The 23144-nt window shown below is 41.6% G+C and overlaps 1 protein-coding gene across 2 annotated transcripts in view; it reads right to left on the reverse strand.

Moving 5' to 3' along the window:
- Positions 1–1112: 1112 nt before the first annotated feature.
- jmjd7 (jumonji domain containing 7) overlaps positions 1113–23144 on the reverse strand; it is a 28822-nt gene continuing 6790 nt past the window's right edge. Inside the window, exons 6-8 of one of the 2 annotated variants that reach the window (XM_060828320.1) lie at positions 16921–16946; positions 3688–3847; positions 1113–2487 (exon numbers count right to left, since the gene is read on the reverse strand). In XM_060828320.1, the coding sequence (XP_060684303.1) occupies positions 2399–2487; positions 3688–3847; positions 16921–16946 (275 nt within the window). In that variant the 3' untranslated portion in view covers positions 1113–2398. Of the gene's footprint in view, positions 2488–3687; positions 3848–16869; positions 16947–23144 lie in introns of both variants that reach the window. The other variant, XM_060828319.1, reaches the window with a different exon arrangement.

Genomic DNA, 23144 nt, shown 5'->3' on the forward strand with positions numbered 1-23144 from the left:
ACCCTGTCATACTTATTACAGAACACCAATAGCAGTGTGCTAATTCATCATTTTTAGTACCAATGATGTTGAAGAGATTTATCATAATTCTTTTTCCCCAATGAGGCAAACCAATCTGAAACATTTTTGGATTACCCTGTCCAATGCATTGAATTACATCTCTATATTTTTAGTGAAGGATTTGGTCTTTTCAAAGCACATTATGGAAGCAAGTCATTAGATAATCGATGCTGTGTTGAGTTGATGGGGAAATGTTATGCAAAGGATCATGGGTCCACACCTTATCTTGTACCTTTCAGGTTCCCTACCAATCTGACCATGACAATGTTTTAGTCTCTTTCCTTCTCTATGGGTCAGTTTATCCTTTCTTCTGCATTTTTCCTTCATAACTTGAACAATTCACCCATCGATTTCAAAAAATGCCAGGGTGCATTACTTTTGTCCCTGATTTTGATTATTCCACCCTCGTCTCCTTCTTTAAGGCACTCTTTATAATCAATCTTTCCCATCAAGCTTTTAGATACCCGCCCTAATATCTTATGCAGCTTAGTGCCAAAGAGTATCTGTTAATGCTCTTATAACAGTTTAGAAAGTCTGACTTCCTTTGTTATATACAAATGAAAGTTGTTGAAACAGTCGCTCCAAAGATCAGGAGGAGTGTAAAATTGAGGAGCTGATTCTGAAGGTGTTTTAGTGGGTTAGTAGCTGATGTCAAGGTAGAGAATGACTTTAGCATTTAGTGATCTAATAGGACTTATCATGACAAACAGCTCAGTGTCAGTTCATGTGCAGCAAAACATGTATATTACCTACAAGTTGGAAACTTGATCATTGCTTGATGTTTCAGGATTGAAAATCCTCCTGAAATTTCCTCTCCCGTTGGAACAGTTTTAGTGGCTGGATTCCAGTAATGACACCATATAGCATAGTAACCAGAATCCATCAATGCTGCCTACACTGCAGTGCTGAGAAACACCAGACATCTAAGCAGCAAACTGCAGTTTGGAAGGTGATTTCTGGCTGTGTAAAATGCTATTAACAATGGTCAAAGGAATGTGGAACACATACCATAAATAATAGAAAACATATTCACATTTTATTAGACAATGAAGACATGATTTATGTTGGGATACAGGAACATCCAGTTTATTCCAAAATACCCGAATCAAATTGTGTTTATCAGCCTCACAGTGGAGTGATGGATCAGTGTTCTCCATTCTTTATACTCGGTTTGTTACAATTAATGAAGTAGAGTAAACCCTTTTGCCTGTGCTCATAACCACTACAAACACTAGTAGTTACACAGCTTGGACCTTGTGTTCCTGAGCTGCTGGTTACTGGCACCTTGTGCTGAAAGGTGCACTAACAACCGACATGGAAGGCAGACGTAGCCTGAATGGTCATGCAGGTAGGACGCCAATAATTATCAGTTAACTAGTCCAACTGTTTCATTAAAACCATAATTTTGTATTTTTTTTATGGGTTTTGAATGGCAATGGCATTTGTTGTCCATACTTATTTGCCCTCTAGAAGGCAGTGGTGAGCCACTTTCTTGAATCACTGCAGAGCACCTGGTGGAGTTACACCCACAACACTGTTGTGAAGGGAGTTCCAAGATGTTGTCCCAGTGACAGTGAAGGAACAGTGATCGAGTTCTAAGGCAGGATGACGTTTGGCTTGAAGGAAAACTCTGAACACAGTGGTGTTCCTATACATCATATAGCTGGTATGGGCAGGCTTGGAAGGTGCTGTCGAAGGATGATTGGTGAGTTGCTATTAAGGATTATGCTTCAAGAAACTATTGAAGAAATGCCAAATTACCACTTCACTAGCCTACCTCCTGATGAACTTGGTTAGTAATCCAGAATGACATAAAGTGCCTTGAAATGTCCAAATGCGCAATCTTCAAAGCCACGCCACAGATCTCCATTTGGGAAGCTGCAGATTTGAGTTCATTCAATGCCACTGTATTTATTCATTCCAGCTTCGGAAACATATAAATACATGGTGTGGTCTAAAAGAAGCTCTGAAGAAGGGTGACTAGGATGTGCAGCGTTAACACTGATTTCTCTCCACAGATGCCACCAGAGGTTTTCCAGCAGTTTCTATTTTTGTCTAGTCTAGAAACATTGATTCTGATTTACAAGCATGTTATTAATTACGAAGTGATTAAAAGTGAATTCCACATGTATGACAATGACTTCCTCTTGGTAAATGGCACTATCTCATCAAAACTAATGTGTATTATTTACAGTGGCCACACTAATCAGGTATGTGGTAAAAAGCCCAGTTTGTCCGTGAACAGTATTTTTGATGCAGTTTACAGAGTCTTTGCTGAATTTATATGGCGGTGTTCAGGAAATCTGGATCCAGATTTATCTCTTCCTGACAGGATAAATCACACAGCATTCATCGTTTTAACTAGGGAGTCTAAGAACTGGAAGTAATTGTACTTGATGTCGTAGTCCATGTCATACCAGAAATTTACTGCAACACAAAAATTAAATCAAATTCTATACTGTGCTGATGCGAGCATTTTCTTTCAGATCAAAAAGCTGTATTTCCTCTCAATTCTGTCTATTAAAAAAAACTCTAATTTTCTGTTCTGCCTTCCTGAAAGTACAGTCTCAGTCCATTCTTACCGAGGCTCTAAGTGAGACAGGAAATCTCACCTGGAGAAGCAGTCCCTTAATATGAAAGACTGTGTACCAGATTGCCAAGCCATTCACCTCAACATCTACTCTGTCAAGCCTTGATACATGTATAATACACACACACACACACACACCCACCCAATCATATTCTTCTAAACAGTAGGTAATAAGGACGTTTACACAATATCTCCTCATAGGCCAATATCCCAGGGATCAGTCGAGTGAACCTTTGTTAGACCTCTTCTAGTGCAAGTATACCTTTCCTTAGATATGGAGATTAATTTCTTTATTTATTCATTGTACATCCCTAATTGCCCTCAAAAATGTTGCAGCAAAATTAACCTTTTGCTTAATCATGTACTGATTTTCTCCTGAACATCATTGTGGGTCTATTGACCCCCAAATAGTTTGCAGGATTTCAAGGAGACAGCTCACCACCTCTTTCTCAAGGGCAACTAGGGATGTGCAATGAAAGCTGGCCCAGTCAACAATGCCCACATCCCATGAATGAAAATTAAAAATGGAAAGTACCCTGTTATCATATCCCTAACAACTGACTCCAGCATTTCAGCTACTATTGATGTCAGGCTAACTGGCCTAAGGTTCCCTGTTTTCCCTCTAACTCTTTCCAATCTTTGGGAATCTAAGGAATTGCTGAAAATTAAAACCAATGTATCTATTATTTATACATACACCTCTTTTAAAACCTTTGGATGCAAGTGCCACAATGTATATGCCACTGAGTCCCATCAGGTTCTCTACTATTTTTGTACTCATTCTCACTCGACTTTGGTTCCCCATTATTCCTAGCATGCTTTGAGTGTTCTGCCATAAAGACAGACCATGTGTTTACTTCATGACTCTGCCATTTTCTTTTTCTTACCTGTCTCTGCCCCCAAGTGGATCTAGTTTGCTTTCACTAATTGGAACATTTCTGCTATGCAGCACCCTATGTAGTGTTCATTAACTCACGATGGGTCAATGCCTGATGTCTATGTTTTACCCTCTGTGACAAGTCCCATTGATACTGTACCTGCTATGCAGCCATGTGACTGCTGGACATGATGGAACCATAGAGAAGGCAGGTACAGCATTTCACCTGCTCTCACTGTGCAGTGGAGAGGCCTTGCATGAGAATATTCAGGATAATGACTGAGATCAGGATTCAAGGGGTCAAGAGGAATCCAGGGCACCTGGTTTTGGGGAGAGGGGAAGTAGTCATTAGTTACATAAAAACAGAGTAGGTGCCAATTAAATTAAGCCAGACTACCACTTGAAGAACAATTGTATTTGCCTTATTGTCTCTCCAACTGCACCAGACAACAAATGACAGATTTATTATGATGCAAGTAAACATGGTATTTATTATGCAAATCAAAATCAGTCTTAAAATGCAGAATCAGGTCATCTCTTCCCTGCTAGTGTTGATTGAGAGAGGATATCAGACCATTTCCATTGATATAATGGGACCTTTAATGCTCACCAGAGTAGGTAAATAAGGCATCAGTTTAAAATATCAATTGATGTACAGCACTCGGACAATGCAGCAGTTTCTCATTAATGCATTGGAATATCAGCATAAAGTATTTGTTAGAGAGGAACCCAGGCCTCAGAAGATATTACAGTTAAGCTCAAATATCAGGCATTCACATTGGAGACTGTTGGTACACCGATATGATTTAAACTCCTGCAAATTCCAGTTGTTGTATACAGCTCCGTAATGGCTTGCTAGGTCAGAGGGTCGTAGGTTTGATTCCTAATTGTGCTGATCTCACGAGGCCTTTGCACCCACGGAGGGGTGAAAACTGAAGCAGAGTTCCCACACTCAGTGGTCATTCAGTTATCTCCTCTGGAGAAGGACATCAGGTGAGGGAAGGGTTCAGATATGCTGACTGAACCCTTGTGAGGCTTTCTATGGGGAATAAACCAGCAAGAGTTGGTGCCATCAAGCTAGGAACGATACAAAATGAGGGGCCAAAATGAGGGGAAAGCACAAAGAAATGGTTTACAATGAAATATCATTCTTTGGAGAGGTTTCTGATGTTGCACACAATAGACTATTGAATCAGTCAACAATTGACTATAGGCACAGCACTTAAACAAGAACTTGACAGTAAAAAAAAATTAAAGGTGAACAGGAAGTGGTAGTTCCATTGAAGTTCTAAACATGCAGTAAACAGAAAGGAGTTTGTCTTGTTATGATCTGAATGAATGGGTGTGAATGAGGAGGTGCTCATTTCCTGCCGCACACCATCCAAGTCTTCTCCTTTATCTACCACCTGGACACACTGTGGTGTTTCATTTTACCACTGGATGGTGAAGGCTCCAGTGGAGAACTTTCTATGCAGGAGTCTCCTACATTCTATTGGTGGCCTGGGGTGGAGGGTGCTGAACGCACCAATCCAGTGCAGGTATAGACTGAGGTGGCTCATGGACTGTTTATTTTGTGAAGTTGTGCAGTCCACCAACCTAGTGTCTGTTGGTTGTGGGCGACTGCACCCCTTGTGGATGTCAGAGGATCTCCTCATGGGCTTGCTCCTGGGTCTGGTCAAAGTAGCCATCAACAAGTTCAAGCAGGAGGGCATGGAGGGGTTCATAGTTCCTGTCTGCCTGCCTCTCTTCCACAGCTACATTAGTACCAGGATGTCAACTAACATCCTCAAAGGCTTTAGACAGAAGAGAGAACTACAGGGTAGGGGGTGGTTGCTATGCTTAATTTTCCTCTCCAACTCCATTTTAATTTAATCCCCTTCCCCAGATGACATAATTATATCAAAAGCAAGTCACCCCCTTCCAACTCCATTTGATTCAATCTCCTCCACTTCAACCTTTGACGATCTGCATTGCCCTCAACAGACTTTGCACGTAAATTATTCAACTGGAAACACCAGTAATTTATTGGTGGTGGTGAATAGATGGAAAAATTCCTACAGGTGATTTGGTAATGAGGGAAAAAAAACATGTTCAGTTGTGTGCAAGAGCGCTTATGGATTTTAAAAAAAAATCACAGGATGGAAGAATTATCTTATGAGCAAAGGCTAAACAAGTTGGGATTGTACTCACTATAGATTACCGGGAGATGATCTCATTGAAACATACGGGATTCTTAAGGGGCTTGACAGGGTAAATGCTGAGAGGATGTTTCCCCACACGGGCAGTCTAGGATCAGAGGACATAGTCCCACAATCAAAGGGTGCTAATTTGAGACTGAGATGAGGAGAATTTCTTCTCTGGGGGTTGAGTGTCTTTAGAAACCTCTTGCTACAGAGAGCTGTGAGGGCAGAGTCCTTGTATATATTTTAAGGCGAGATAGATTCTTGATCAGCAGGAGAATCAAGGGTCACGTGGAAAGGGTGGGATGGCAGATGTGAGGAGTGAAGGATCAGCCTGATCCTACTGAATGGTGAAGCAGGTTCGAGGAGCTCCTTTTTTTTAGATTAGATTACTTACAGTGTGGAAACAGGCCCTTCGGCCCAACAAGTCCACACCGACCCGCCGAAGCGCAACCCACCCATACCCTTACATTACCCCTTACCTAGCACTACGGGCAATTTAGCATGGCCAATTCACCTGACCCGCACATCTTTGGACTGTGGGAGGAAACCGGAGCACCCGGAGGAAACCCACGCAGACACAGGGAGAACGTGCAAACTCCACACAGTCAGTCGCCTGAGTCGGGAATTGAACCCGGGTCTACAGGCGCTGTGAGGCAGCAGTGCTAACCACTGTGCCACCGTGCCGCCCACGGACTCCTGTTTCTTATAGTCTTCAACGATGAATGGAATGTTCCATGGTCTATTAAAATTTAGTGTCGGAATGACCGGGCTAAGGTTTGATCCATTGGGATTTAAAAGAAAGGAATGAACATGGAGACTGGACAGAGTTGTGGAGTCATTTACGAGATAATTAGACATTGTGATGAGGTATGGTCTTTTCTTCTTCAAGATAAAGATAACCACACGTGTCAGCTAGGGTGTTTTGAAGGGTTCTGGGTGTTTAAGTTTTGGAAGGGTTCCTGGGTCAGAAACTCCTCCTCTCACATTTTCTCTCTGCCTTCTCTGCGTATTTGCTTTTAAAGGAGGCTGCACCATTTTTTATTTGGTCATACCAGATGCAGTGACCCTGTAAGCTTTGACCAGGACTCAAAAAAGTTGATATCAAAACTCTTCAGTGAAACTGTCAGATTATCCTTGTTGGACTTCCTTTAAAGCACACTCAGACTCTAGCTTTCTTTGAAGATTGCTTTGGTAAGTGAAAGTCAGGCATTCTGACCACATGACCAGTTCAAATTTGTTGTGACTTTCTCATGATGTGGATGTATGACACGCTTACTCAGGCAAGCCCTTGGTATCAGGTGGTTCTACGAACTGACCTTCAGCAGAATTTGAAGGGAACTAAAGTGCAAGTGTTTCAGCTTCTTGGCATGAAACTGGTACACATTCCAAGTGTCTTACTTACAGCAGAGTGTACAAGACTATTGCTCTCTGTTTTCTTAATAGACGAACTTTGTGACAGATTTTGGTCATGGACTGAAACTCTGGGCTTGAGATAGAGCTTTTCCAGAGCAGGCTGGTACATTTCTTCAGTTTGCTTTGTGCTCAGCTTGTTCTGGCATTAGTGGTGTCAGGAGTCACTGGAGTCAGGGACAGTTCCAGTGGATTGGAAAATCCTAATGCAAACCCCTGTTTAAGAAGGGAGGGAGGCAGAAGATGGGAAACTATAGGTCGATTGGCATGACCTTGGCTGTTGGTAAGATTTGGGAGTCCATTATTAAGGATAAGTTTGCAGAGTATTTGGAAGTGCACGGTAAAACATGGCTGAGTCGGTATGGTTTCATTAAGGAAAGATCATGTCTGACAAATCTGTTATAATTCTTTGAGGTAGTAGCAAACAAGTTAAAGAGGAGAGCCAGTGGACGTGATTATTTGACTTTCCAGTAGGTCTTTGACAAGGCAATGTACAGGAGGGTGCCGAATAGGATTAGTGCCCATAGTGTTAGGGGCAAGGTACTGGCATGAATAGAGGATTGGCTGACTGACAGAAGGCAGAGAGTAGAAATAAAGGGGTCTTTTTCAGGATGGCAGCCAGTGACTAGTGGCGTTTCACAGAGGTCCGTGTTAGAACTATCCATGTTATACATTAACGATCTGCATGAAAGAACTGAGGGCACAGTTGCTAGGTTTACAGATGACAAAATAGGTGGAAGGGCAGGTAATGTTGAGGAAGTGGGGAGGCTGGCGAAGGGCTTGGAGAGTGGGCAAGTAAGTGGCAGATAAAATACAATGCAGAAAAGTGTGAAGTTATGCACTTTGGTCAAAAGAATAGAGATGTAGTCTATTTTCTTTTCACGTTAAGATGCAGGTTCACTTGGTAGTGAGGAAGACAAATGTAATATTAGCGATCATTTCAAGAGGGCAAGAATACAAAAGCAAAGCTGTATTGCTGAAGCAGGATAAGGCTCTGATCAGACTGCATTTGGAATATTGTGAGCAGTACTGGAGAAAGAATGTGCTGGCATTGGAGGGAGTCCAGAAGAGGTTTACAAGAATGATCCTGAAGATGAAGAGCTTGTCATAACAGAAGTAGTTGAGGACTCTGGGTCTACACTCAGTGGAGTTTAGAAGGATGAGGGGGATCTGATTGAAACTTACAAAGTACTGAGAGACCTGGATATATTAGAGATGTTTCCAGTCTTAGCAGAGGGTAGGTTCTGACAGCACAGCCTCAGAGTCATGGGACTGAGATGGAGGGATTTCTTCAGCCAGAGGGTGGTTAACCTGTAGAACTCATTGACACAGAGGGCTAAGTCACTGAGTGCATTTAAGACCAAAGTCTTTATTGGTAAGAGGATCAAGGGCTATGGGAAGAAGGCAGAAGAATGGGATGAAGAAATAGTATGTTTTATTAAGATATGTCTCTTGATTAAACTTAAAAATATAAGCCAAAAGTATTAAGTTAGCCTGGAGCAGTGTTTTATAGAAGAATAAAACAATGCTATTTTCTGAGTCTGTAGATTGAAAGAAGCAAAAATGGCTTTTAGTAGAGTGATATGCTCTTCTTGTCAGATGTGGGAGTTTAGGTAGAGTTTGTGGGTTACTGAGGATTATATCTGCAATAAGTGCCATTGGTTACGAATCCTATCAGATCGAATGGATTGATTAGAGTGACAGTTAGAGGCAATGAACAAGGGGATGTGATGGATGACAGTTATATGAAGGGAGAAAAGTTGCAGATGCAGTCACATAGATGGGTTAACTCCAGGAAAAGAGAGGTAGGCTGATGGTGCTATCCCCATTTTAAATAAGTATGCTGTTTTGGAAAATATAGGGGGTGATGGATTCTCAGGGGAATGCAGCAAGGACAGCCAAGTTTCTGGTATTGAGACTGGCTCTAATGCAACGAGGGGAATCTCTGGTTCCAAGAGGTCATTTGTGTTAGGGGACTCTGTAGTCCAAGGCACAGACAGATGTTTCTGCGGCTGACAGTGAAAAATCAGAATGGCGTGTTGCCTCCCTGATGCCAGGATCAAGGATGTTTCAGAGAGTGCAGAATGTTCTCAAGGGGGAGAGGGGCCAGCAGGAGGTCATTGTCCACATTGGAACCAATGACATAAGAAAAGGATAAGATTCTGAAGGGAGATTACAGAGAGTTGTGCAGGAATTTAAAGAGGAAATCTTCGAGAGTGGTAATATCTAGATTACTCCCGGTGCTGCGAGCTAGTGAGGCAGGAATAGGAGGATAGAGCAGATGAATGCGTGGTTGAGGAGCTGGTGTATGGAAGAAGGATTCACAGTTTTGGGTCATTGGAATCTCTTCTGGGGTAGATGTGACCTGTACAAGAAGGACGGATTGTACCTGAATTGGAAGGGGACTAATATATTGGCAGGGAGATTTGCGAGAGCTGCTCAAGATGATTTAAACTAGTAAGGTGGAGGGGGGGGAACCCAAGGAGATAGTGAGGGAAGAGATCAATCTAAGACGGGTACAGTTGAGAACAGAAGTGAACCAAACAGTCAGGGCAGGCAGGGACGAGGTAGGACTAATAAATTAAACTGCATTTATTTCAATGCAAGAATCCTAACAGGGAAGGCAGATGAACTCAGGGCTTGGTTAGGAACATGGGACTGGGATATCATAGTAATTACAGAAACATGGCTCAGGGATGGACAGGAACTGGCAGCTTAATGTTCCAGGATACAAATGCTTCAGAAAGGATAGAAAGGGAGGCAAGCGAGGAGGGGAAGTGGTGTTTTTGATAAGGGACAGTATTACAGCTGTGCGGACGGAGGATATTCCTGGAAATACATCCAGGGAAGTTACTTGGGTTGAAATGAGAAATAAGAAAGGGATGATCATCTTATTGGGATTGTATTATAGACCCCCTAATAAAGGGAAATTGAGAAACTGATTTGTAAGGAGATCTCAGCTATCTAGAAGAATAATAGGGTAGTTATGGTAGGGGATTTTAACTTTCCAAATGTAGACTTGAACTGCCATAGTGTTAAGGGTTTAGATGGAGAGGAGTTTGTTAAGAGTGTGCAAGAAAATTTTCTGATTCAATATATGGTTGTACCTACTAGAGAAGGTGCAAAACTTGACCTACTCTTGGGAAATAAGGCAGGGCAGGTGACCGAGGTGTCAGTGGGGGAGCACTTTGGGGCCAGTGACTATAATTCTATTAGATTTAAAATAGTGATGGAAAAGGATAGACTAGATCTAAAAGTTGAAGTTCGCACGAACTTTCGAAAGCTGATTGGAGGCAGATGTTCGCAGGTAAAGGGACGGCAGGAAATGGGAAGCCTTCAGAAATGAGATAACAAGAATCTAGAGGAAGTATATTCCTGTCAGGGTGAAAGGGAAGGCTGGTAGGTATAGGAAATGCTGGATGACTAAAGAAATTGAGGGTTTGGTTAAGAAAAAGAAGGAAGCATATGTCAGGTATAGACAGGATAGATCGAGTGAATCCTTAGAAGAGTATAAAGGCAGTAGGAGTATACTTAAGAGGGGAATCAGGAGGGTAAAAAGGAGACATGAGATAGCTTTGGCAAATAGAGTTTAGGAGAATCCAAAGGGTTTTTACAAATATATTAAGTACAAAAGGATAACAAGGGAGTGAATAGGCTCCCTTCACGATCAGCAAGGCAGCCTTTGTGTGGAGCGGCAGGAGATGGGGAAATACAAAACAAGTATTTTGCATCAGTGTTTACTGTGGAGAAGGATATGGAAGAGATAGAATGGAGGGAAATAGATGGTGACACCTTGAAACAGGTATATATTACAGAGGAGGGAGTGCTAGATGTCTTGAAACGCAGAACCTGAAAAGGTGTACCGTAGAACTCTGTAGAAAGTTAGGGAAGTGATTGCTGGGCCCCTTGCTGAGGTATTTGTATCACCGATAGTCACAGGTAAGGTGCGAGGTGCTAGAAGACTGGAGGTTGGCTAACGTGGTACCACTATTTAAGAAGGGTGGTAAGGACAAGCCAGAGAACTATAAAGTGAGCCGTGAGCCTGACATCGCTGGTGGGCAAGTTGTTGGGAGGGAATCCTGAGGGACAGGATGTACATATATATGGAAAGGCAAGGACTGATTAGGGATAGTCAACATGGCTTTGAGTATGGGAAATCATGTCTCACAAACTTGACTGAGTTTTTTGAAGAAGCAACAAAGAGGATTGATGAGGACAGAGCAGTAGATGTGATCTATATAGATTTCAGTAAGGTGTTCGACAAGGTTCCCCATGGGAGACTGATTAGCAAGGTTAGATCTCATGGAATACAGGGAGAACTAGCCATTTGGATACAGACCTGACTCAAAGGTAGAAGACAGAGGGTGGTAGTGGAGAGTTATTTTTCAGACTAGAGGCTTATGTCCAGTGGAGTGCCACAAGGATTGGTGATGGGTCCACTACTTTTCATCATTTATATAAATGATTTGGATGTGAGCATAAGAGGTACAGTTAGTAAGTTTGCAGATGACACCAAAATTGTAAGTGTAATGGACAGCGAAGAAGGTTACCTCAGATTACAACAGGATTTGGACCAGATGAGTCAATGGACTGAGGAGTGGCAGGTGGAGTTTAATTCAGATAAATGCAAGGTGCTGCATTTTGGAAAAGCAAGTCTTAGTAGGACTTATACACTTAATGGTAAGGTCCTAGGGAGTGTTGCTGAACAAAGAGAACTTGGAGTACAGGTTCATAGCTCCTTGAAAGTGGAGTCGCAGGTAGATAGGATAGTGAGGAAGGCGTTTGGTATGTTTTCCTTTATTGGTCAGAGCATTGAGTACAGGAGTTGGAAGATCATGTTGCGGCTGTACAGGACATTGGTTAGGCCACTGTTGGAATATTGTGTGCAATTCTGGTCTCCTTCTTATCAGAAGGATGTTGTGAAACTTGAAAGGGTTCAGAAAAGACTTACAAGGATATTGCCAGGGTTAGAGGATTTGAGCTACAGGGAGAGGCTGAACAGGCTGGGGCTGTTTTTGCTGAGGGGTGACCTAATCGGGGTTTATAAAATCATGAGGAGCATGGATAGGATAAATGGTCAAAGTCTCTTCCCTGGGGTGGAGGAGTCTAGAATTAGACGGCATAGGTTTAGGGTGAGAGGAGTAAAATTTAAAAGAATTCTAAGGGACACCTTTTTCATGCAGAGAGTGGTGTGTGTATGGAATGAGCTGCCAGAGGAAGTGGTGGAGGCTAGTACAATTACAACATTTAAAAGGCAGCGAGATGGGTGTATGATTAGGAAGGGTTTGGAGGGATATGGGCCAGGTGCTGGCTAGAGGGACTAGATTGGGTTGGGATATCTGGTCGGCGTGGACAGGTTGGACCGAAGGGTCTGTTTCTGTGCTGTACATCTCTATGACTCTATAAATAAATTGATTATGATCAAATGGCAGAGCAGAGTTGATGGGCCAAATGGCCCGATTCTGCTCCTATATCCAATGGTCTTATGAATACAAGGCTAACATTATCGCATTTATTAGAGAATAAATCCATGCTACATTGCATATTGGACTCTGAACTGGCAGCTTTTGCACAGTTCTCAGCAAACAACCTCTGAAGAATGCTTTTGGAGACCTTGGTTCTCTCAGATTGAACAGCTTCCCAGTCATACCATGTCTGATTTCAATGCCAGGATCATGAAAGGGCAGAGGAGGTTTCAAACTCTCTTCCTCAAATGGCAGTTGATGCTAATTCAATTGTTAAAGTTAAATCTGAGATAGACAAATTTCATTAAATAAGGGTATCAAGGAACATGGCTCAACGCAGGCATATAGAGTTAGGCCACAGATCGGCCATGATGTTATTGAACGGTGAAGCAGGTTCAAGAGGCTGAATGGTCTACCCCTGTCACTGTGCAGAGGTGACTGTGTTAAAAGAGATCCATATTCTATTCTTGGCTTTTCTCTTGGAGCTGTCTGATTCCAAACACCATTATCAGCATGAAATAGAGTTAATAAGGATAAATTTAAAATGCAAGGTAGTCAAGAAATCAATGTTGTAGTTATGCCCAATTTCTTTTATATTTTAACACTAATAGCCTGTGTAAGCATATTATTAGTTGTTACTAGAAAGAGAGCGAGAGATCAGGAAGTGTGAATCCAAGCTAGGCAGCTGAGTTACCATGGGAACTAGCAGACCCAAGGTTACAGGTTAAGATATGAGAATCCTGCTTAAATTGCACATTCGTAAATCTCGATTCTAAGAAGTAACCAAGATGGGCTTCTCTCTTACATATTCTCAAATAAAACCTTTGCTAGCTTGAACCAGAAAGTTGAGAGTGGTAATTTTACGCAAGTTATCTCCTGATGGTTTCTGAAACCAACTCTATGGCAGTGTATTCTGGCCAAGAATTTGTAATAAGAGGACCTAAAGGATTCTAGCTAAGATTTTGCCAAGGAAATGGACAGGAATTTGTTTTTTTTAAAAAATATGTCCACAGTATGTGAGTATTGCTGGCGAGACCAGCAGTTATTGCCCATTCCTAATTGAGACAGGAATGGCGAACTATATTCTTGAACAGCTGCAGTACATGGAGGGTAGGTAAAGAGAAACAGAGCACTTCACAACTGACATTGATCCAATTTTGGTGCAGTAGACTGAGTTTTGAAACAATGCAGTACAATGGCTCTACTTTATCCACATTACTGGAGCAGGCCTCACTGGCACACATCGCATTGTAATTTTTACAATTCGACCACATTACAAGAAAGAAAGAATCAAGAGGCCAAGACAACCATTTGGGTACAAAAGTCCGCTTACAAAGGATCCAAATGCTGAGCAAGTTTTAAATAAGACAAAATTACACTGATTGTAACTTGTCATGTTATGAAATGTTAAGTCGTGTTTAACATGGCACAGTGGCTCAGCGTCAGGGACCCAGGCTCAATTCCACCCTCGGGTTACCGTGTGTGTGAAGTTTGCACATTCTCCCTGTGTCTGTGTGGGTTTCCTCTGGGTGCTCCGGTTTCCTCCCACAGTCCAAAGATGTGCAGGTTAGGTGCATTGGCCATGCTAAATTGCCCACAGTGTTCAGGAAAAATGCAGGGTTCGCAGGGATAGTGTAGGGGAGTGGGTCTGGGTGGGATGCTCTTCGGAGGGTCAGTGTGGACATGATGAGCCAAATGGCCTGTTTCCACACTGTAGGGAGTTTATTCTATGAATCTCACAAATGGTAGTTGGTGATAATGAAGAGGATGTAGGACTTCTCATGCTACCATCACCACATAAAGAATACGTGGAGCTGCTGAGATAGTAAGCAAGGTCACCTCAGAACAGGAAAATGGCCACACAAACTTCTTTTTTTTAGAAAAGTCAATTCCAAATGTTTCTCACCTCATTCAAACTTGCTGTCTGCAGAAACATGTTCAAATCACTCACATTTAAACTCTCCTGACATTTGGATGTAAAATTCCCCCAGACTTTCTTTCTCACTCCTAACTTCCTCACGTTTCACCTGTACCTCCCTCCATCACAATACCCAACTGAAGAATCCATGAACTGGACTGGCTCCGGCACCAAAAATATTCAGGCCCTATAAGAGTTAGACAATCTGAACCAAAAAAATCAGTTTCCAAACATTTATGCTGGCATGCGCTATTTCCTGGCACATTTCTATTCCATCTCAGGTGGAGAGAAAGTGGTGTTGAGGTGCGATTTGCCATCATCATCGTGAACAGTGAAGGAGACTCACAAGGTGGAAAGGCCTACTCCTGCTCCGAGTTTCTATGAATGTTTCTTTGGTCTTTCAATGTCTATGAAAGGAATGCCCAGTCGAGGCGATAATCATTTTGGATTTTTACCCCTCCTGACTAAAGGAACAGGAAGTCTCAGAGGTTAGAGGTTGAATGGAAGCTTGGCCCTTTGGGCATGTAGTATCCCTGGGATAGCTTAGTTTTTCAACTAACAATAAGGAGACATATTGTTGTTGCTGATATGTCATGGCTGCTTTTACAATGATTATTACAGTTTTGTCCAGATGTACGGCTTTAATGCCCAAAAAGCAACATGAGGAATGTCTTGGTGCAGAAGGTATTTGGAGTGTGCAAATGATGGCTGGGGATGGCCGAATAGAGGGGTAGAAATGTTGGGATTCGGGGCGTGGAGAGTTTATTAATTGCCACTAATGTTGGAGAGCTCTTTGGGACTGGGAAAAACATTCTTGTACTTTTAAACCCACAAGGAGAGCTGAACCCAACACTTATCTCATAGACTAAGCCTTTCTTACCTCCTTTGACCCATATTGAGAAAGCAGCAAACAAAAGCAAAAAATAGAATGGCTTTTAAAATGAAGGCGAAAAGCTTCATTGTAATATTTATTTGGCCAATTCACTTTCCAGTAATGCATTGTTCATCTGCCCCCCTCAGCCTAACTCTGTTAAAACAGCAAGTAGAACAGTTTTGAGGCAGTTGGGTTCTTATTTCAGACCAGGTTAGGATAGGACACAAACATAATGAACGAAATGTTTCATTTGGACCAGTACTACCTACAGTCGATAAGAAATAAATTTTGAAATATGGGCTGACTATCTATCCTGTGCTTTGGGATGTAATATGTGTTACCTTATAGTTTATCTTCTACCTGTGACCTTACCATTCCACCAAGTTTAGGCTCCTCTGCTGATCAAAATAAGTATGACAGGTAATACCTTGCAGAGTGACAAATAAATAAAGATTGAAAAGAAATTGATTTGCCCAGAAAGGACTGTTTCAATCCTTATTACAGAATGCATTGATTATCTATAAAGTGTTAATTATATATACACAGATATAAATCTATAGAACCATGTGAATATCCAGTTCATAAATCTTACTCCTTACATTTCTTAGATTAACAACAGCATTGAACATCACCAAATAAACTATTACACTAAGCAAGCCATTTTTAATGTTCAAAGCAATGATGGATCTCTTGAACCCCCCAGCTCTCAACCATGCTTAGAAATGCTACTCCGGTAGAGGTCAGGGCTGTTACATGTATTTGTTAAATTAACCTGAGTGTTTTAATATCATAATTTAAGATTTCACTTTAAAGTATCAATCTGACTACAAACATGGGCTTCATCATTTTACCCAATTAAAGATCTTTCAGCCACCTCAATGAATTTTGCCTTAATCTGAACCACAATGAGGCATGCATGTTATATTTCATACAACAGGCACTCATGGAATCACTGAGTGAGATGGCAAGTTTTGTCCAATGGCATTCAATGAGAAGTTTGAGGCTTAGTTCAGCGAACTTCTGTATTGTGGTTCAGAAAAGACGCTAAGCATAGATTAAAGCATCTCTCAGCAAGACAGATGAGAGGGGAGACTCACAGTGTGCTGTTTTTGGCAATTCCAGGTTATCATTTACAAAAGGAACTGACAACAACTCAAAAGCCAGGTTCTTACAAACAAAAAAATAGAAAGTCGCAATAGACCCACAGGACAATAGGGCTGCCCTCTCATTAGAAATAAGCAGCTAATAGTGATTTAACCAGAGGATCACCACACCTAAGGCAAAGGGAGAGACTGAGAAGGAGGGTTCTTCATGGTGACCTCAGTACACATAGATATTGATCCCACGCTGTTAGGATAAGTCTGCGTCGCAAACCAGACAGCATGGGAGTGGGAGGATGGGAAACTAAGTTTCTACAATAATGGAAATTGAACTGAAAGATGCACAAATTTTCATCGAATTTCCTTTTTAGCCCTTGTAATAGGGTATTTACCTTCTCTGCATTCTGTACATCTACCACATCAAAAGAACCATCTTCATTCACCTTATATGTTGCAGGCTGGAAGAATTCTGCAAAAACAACAGACCTCAGTGTCAGTCACTAGCCCAAGTTTTAATGTTACATTAGTACTCAGCAAGACATCAGCAATGTCCCCATATGCAGTATTGACACTAGTTAAAACTATGGTGGGAGATAGGGGTTGCTTCTCATTTCCAAACTCGGACAAGATGGCATAGCTTTAAAATTAGCAGGGGGGCAGACTTAGGACCAAATTGAGAAGGAACTTCTTCACCCAGAGGGTTGTGAGTCTCTGGAATTCCCCGCCCAGTGAAGTAGTTGGGGCTTCCTCATTGAATGTTTTTAAAGCTAAGATAGATAATTTTTTGAACAGTAAAGGAATTAAGGGTTATGGTGAGAGGGTGGCTAAGTAGATATGAGCTCACAAAAAGGTCAGCCATGACATTAGTGAATGGCGGAGTAGGCTCAAAGGGCCAGATGGCCTACTCCTCATCCTAGTTCATATGTTCTGTTTATTAATTTTCCAATTTCTGCTGTACCATGAGCAGGAATTGGCCAATGAAATGGGAAAAAATTGGATCATGATGGAGCTATAGCATGAGACAGTAAGAGCATTCCCTGGTGACTAGGAGGTGGTCCTGTCAAACTGCTCGGCTGCATATGCCTTGGAAGTCTGGGCTTGACTAATCAGCAGCTAGATGTGTCTGCTCAAAAAAAAAGCTATGATTTGGAGGTGCCGATGTTAAATTGGGGTGTACAAAGTTAAAGATCACACAGTGCCAAGTCATAGTCCAACAGGTTTATTTGGAAGCACTAGCTTTCAGAGCGCTGTTCCTTCATCAGGTGATTGTGGAGAATAAGATTATAAGACACAGAATTTATAGCAAAAGTTTACAGTGTGATGTAACTCAAATTATATATTGAAAAAGACCTGGATTGTTAAGTCTCTCATCTTTTAGAATGAACATGTTGGTTTCAGTTCTTTCATATGTAAATTGCAAAACCTTTTTTTACAAGTTACATTCTCAAGTGAACTTTAACAACTGGTGTCATGTCAGCCCAGATAAGGTATTGAAGTTGTTAACTCCCTCTGAGGATGTCTGTGCCACAATAGTCAAACTGATTCTAATCTAAGAAATGGATTTACAGAATCTTACATGGATTGATGCAGTTTTTGAGCAAAGTAAAATGTGGGGTTATGAGTGTCCGTGAGAGGGTGTGGTTTTGTGGTATATAATTCACATGTGCAAATATTTCTGATAATATTAATCTCTTGTTATTTATTTTCACATGATTTTCTGACGTGCTTCTTCCCAACACCATTCAGTCTTTGAGTAACAACTAGATTCCATTGGGTTCAACTTATTTTCTTAGACATTTTGCCACTGGATCCACCGAGGATCATCGTAACTCTGTGATCTTCCTTGGAGCTGGATCTGAACTCTGGTAGTCAATGGATCACTCAATTCCTGACGCATTTACAATGTCACCAAAAACTTTGATTGTTGTTTGGGTAAACTCTCACTTAATGTTGTGTGGAAATCCTGCCTTGTGTATTCTTCTCAGCACAGCTCTCACTCAGGTCGTGGCAAGAAATTTTGTCTAAGTCCTCTAAAAGATTGCACATTTTCCTTTGAAAAGTCTCTGGTGCTGAAATAATTCCAAAGGGCAATCTGTTAAAACAGAATCTTCTAAATGGTGCTGTAAAAGTTGAGAGAAACATGGATTCCTCTCCTAGCAATACTGCTCGAATTTGCCATTAAATCTCAGTTTAGAGAACATGGAGGTCTTCCCTAATTTTGCGAAATTCTAACCCACTGATACTATTGAATGGATTTCTGTCTGCCTTTGGAGCCATTGTCACTCCATCCCGAATATCAAGCTGTCAGCTCTTTTACAGGTGAAAGGACTCCTTGTTTGATCACTAAGTCTTCCCTTTAGAAATAAAGGGTGTGCAGATTTCCTGGAATATGTAAGCATATTGGTTTCCCTTCTGGACTTAATGTTATGCAATATGCTGTTTCTTTAGCTTTCAAATCCTGTAAGTAACTACAGAAGTTCAGCTCGTAAGTCTCCTGATTGACCTCCTTCATTTCTTCTCCTTTGTAAACTGGATCCCATTCCATACATGCCTTTCTACTTAAGTTCATGTTTGGACCAAGTATCATTTTCCTTGCATATCAAATCTTTATATAAAGTTTAGAATTCTTGACAGCTTACTTGAGTTCTTCTGAGTCCAAAGGTTTATTCTGATCTTGGATTATGTACAGCACTTCAGTAAATACTGTGTTATTTAAGGAAAATGTTAGTTCGACCAGAACCCTTCAGCTCTATTCCTCCAGATCAGTTCAGATGCTTTCAGGGTGATCGAAGCACTCTCACGTTTAACCATGGTCCAATGTCTTGTGACGCCATCACTTTAAAAAGGTTATTTTGTCCTGGGCTCTTTTTTTTAAGAGAGGTTGTAAAGACGGAGGTGACGAACCAGCTACTGAAAACGGCTCAAGGAAACAACTTAGGAGGCCTTTAGGTTTTTTTTTTAAAAAATACACTGCAACAATGGAAGCAGCTTGAACGGGAATGACCACCTCTTACAGACCAGGTTTTTGTTTAGCTGTAGCAGTCAGCAGCTGTTTGGGGTCTCAGAAGAGTTACAGGCTTCAGGGAATGATTCCTGGCTGCGATTTTCTCTGGAATTTCTTGACGTTTTTCTTCCCTCTCCTGGATTGGAGAACCGCATGTAAGAATCTGTGTCTGAATTTGCCTTTCTCCCAAGGTGGTGTTGACAGAATGTAACTATATAGGGATAGTTAATTAGTCAGAGGTACTCTATCTATTATCCAGTTATTTTTAGTTCCTCTTTCCTTTGTTTGTTATTTATCTACGGTGTTTAAATAGATTGTGTTTTGCTTTATGTGAAGTACTTTGAGCAGTCACATCACATCTGGAACACACACTTCACAACTTCCTTTAAAATAAGAAAAAGTTAGGATCTAGGCCACCTTCTGAAAATACTTTGAGGCGATCTGGTCTGGTCCATAACAGTCTAAAAGATTTGAAACTGCTGCTCCAATATTTAACTTAAAGGGTGCCCAAAATCTCTGCCCTCCAATAATTTCCACATATTTCTTTAACCTCTGCTAAGGTAGCTCAATATCTTGTGCAAAGTCTATTTCTTTCTTAAAATACTTTCAAAACCTATTCTTAAATATTCTGTCTGTTCTTTTTTAAACAACGATTTACAGCCTGAAAATGCCACATATTTTTGCACCAATCATAGTGGGTATTTTTGGCAGGATCATTTCCATGCCCATGCTAACCTCTTCAGTACCTGCAACAGTTAGTCCTAGATGCCACCATTAATTGCTGTCCAGGCCATACATCTCCTTTCTAGACTTTTCTCTTTGTTTTTAAGTCTGTATAATTCAACTGTAGCTATTATTTTGGGATTTAGAGTTTCTGTCTTTTTCTCTTCTGATTACTGATAGGCAAACCTAGATCAGATGGCAGAACCTATGTAGCTGCCCACACTGTTCACCATTGCATACTGACCTGCTGTCAGTCTGATTTCACCGTAACATCTGGTGCAGTGTGAAATTAAGTGAATATCTTTAACCACTTTAGATTAGATTAGATTACTTACAGTGTGGAAACAGGCCCCTTCGGCCCAACAAGCCCACACCGACCCGCCGAAGAGCACCCACCCAGACCCATTCCCCTATGTTTACCCTTTCACCTAACACTACGGGCAATTTAGCATGGCCAATTCATCTAACCTGCACATCTTTGGACTGTGGGAGGAAACCGGAGCACCAGGAGGAAACCCACGCAGACACGGGGAGAATGTGCAAACTCCACACAGTCAGTCGCCTGAGGCGGGAATTGAACCCGGGTCCTGGCGCTGTGAGGCAGCAGTGCTAACCACTGTGCCACCGTGCCGCCCAATCTGCCTGATTAAAATTTGTTGAAATTTGTTGAAAACTTTCTAGTATGGGTTTTTCACTTGCAACCATACATTATTGCACTGTTGGGTTGGAGTAACTTACTCACTCTTAAAGACTGCTAACTAAATAACACTTAAGAGTCACAGAGATGTACAGCACGGAAACAGACCCTTCAGTCCAACCCGTCCATGCCGACCAGATATCCCAACCCAATCTAGTCCCGCCTGCCAGCACCTGGCCCATATCCCTCCAAACCCTTCCTATTCATATACCCATCCAAATGTCTCTTAAATGTTGTAATTGAACCAGCCTCCACCACTTCCTCTGGCAGCTCATTCCATACATGTACCACTCTCTGCGTGAAAAAGTTGCCCCATAGGTCTCTTTTATATCTTTCACTGAAACCTATGCCCTCTAGTTCTGGACTCCCTGACCCTAGGGAAAAGACTTTGCCTATTTACCCTATCCATGCCCCTCATAATTTTGTAAACCTCTATAAGGTCACCCCTCAGCCTCTGACACTCCAGGGAAAACAGCCCCAGCCTGTTCAGCCTCTCCCTATAGCTCAAATCCTCCAACCCTAGCAACATCCTTGTAATTTTTTTCTGAACCCTTTCAAGTTTCACAACATCCTTCTGATAGGAAGACCAGAATTGCACGCAATATTCCAACAGTGGCCTGTACAGCTGCAACATGACCTCCCAACTCCTGTACTCTAAAATATTTACAGTTAAGAACACTCCCTTGTACTAGTTTCTTTCCATGCTATTTTCTCTTAGAATTCCAATCACATCTGTCTGACATTCCCTTTATGACAGCACAGACTGTTACAGTCATCACTTTTCAAGACTTAGTCTAATATACTGCATGAAAGTTGTGCAATATTATGGATAAAGTTAAAATGACAACACCAAAAGGTTTATTTGGAAGCACTAGCTTTTGGAACACTGCTCCTTCATCAGGTGGTCGTGGATAATAAGACACAGAACTTAGTGCAAAAGGTTACAGTGTCATACAGTAATGTATTGAACAAACCTGGATTGTTAAGTCTCTCATCTTTTCGACTGTAGGTTTTGGTTTATTAATATGTAAATCCCATAACTTCTTTCAAGTCACTTTCTCGAGATAACAAGATTTTATAATGAAAGGTGACATCTCAGCTCAGATAATGCATTAAAGGTGTGAGGTATATTTGCAGATTCTTTCCAGTTTGCTCAAAAATACACAGTCTGCAGGCAATCAATACATGGAATATTTTGTAAATTCCACTTTGGAAATAGAACCAGTGTGACTCACGATTGGGATACAGACTCTGACCTCACACCTTTAATGCTGTGTCTGAGCTGAGATGTCACCTTTTTGTTGCAAAACTTTAAGTTATCTCCACTTAAAAGAAGTTCTGGGATTTAAATATTAATGAACCCAAACCTGTATTCTCAAAGATGAGAGATTTAACAATCCAGGTTTGTTCAATATATCACTGTATGACACTGTAATCATTTGCTATAAATTTTGTGTCTCAAGATCTTATACTCCACAACCACCTGATGAAGGAGCAGCGCTCCGAAAGCTAGTGCGTCCAAATAAACCTGTTGGACTATAACCTGGTGTTGTGTGAGTTTCAACATTGTCCAGCCCAGTCCAACACCAGCATCTCCAGATCAATATTATGGATGTTCTATGTGATAAGAGACATTACTGGATTAGAAGCACAGCTCAGATTCAAAAGCCCATTGAGTTTACAAGCAGTTTGCTTCAGTCTGAGGGAGGGTACCACTCTGTGGAGGGGCCATAGCCACGGTCAGTCCTCCCAACAGTTAAGTAAAATAAAGTGCAGCATATTCAAAACTGGATATTGGACTAGCAGTCAACAGAGGCAGCGCTGGGACCATGAGGTGTTGGAGAGGTTAAATTGGTGTTGCCAGCACAGACATTAAGCTTGACCCCACACCTTCTGCTAAATGTGCAGCAGTTAGGGAAAGGAGGAGGAAGAGCATTTTCTTGAGGTTCTTTGCGGCCAATGGTGCAGAGGCAGGAAGGTCAGCTATTACTGCAGTACCACTGAGCTGGAGGACAAAGGAGAGAACGCAATGTTAGAAACCGCACAGAGGTTGAGAGGGATTTTTTTTCCTTAGGTTAAGGGAATTACAGTGTTATGGCAGTGATGGAAACCTGAGTGAACCACTCAATGGTGAAAATACAGAACACACTGACTGTGGATCTGGGAAGCAATAATATGTTCAAGGACTTTTGAGGCAACTGAAGCTGGAAATAGGGCTTGCTACCGCAGCAGGGACATTTTTT

The sequence above is a fragment of the Hemiscyllium ocellatum genome, chromosome 8 (assembly GCF_020745735.1).
Source record: "Hemiscyllium ocellatum isolate sHemOce1 chromosome 8, sHemOce1.pat.X.cur, whole genome shotgun sequence".
Taxonomy (NCBI): Eukaryota; Metazoa; Chordata; class Chondrichthyes; order Orectolobiformes; family Hemiscylliidae; genus Hemiscyllium; species Hemiscyllium ocellatum.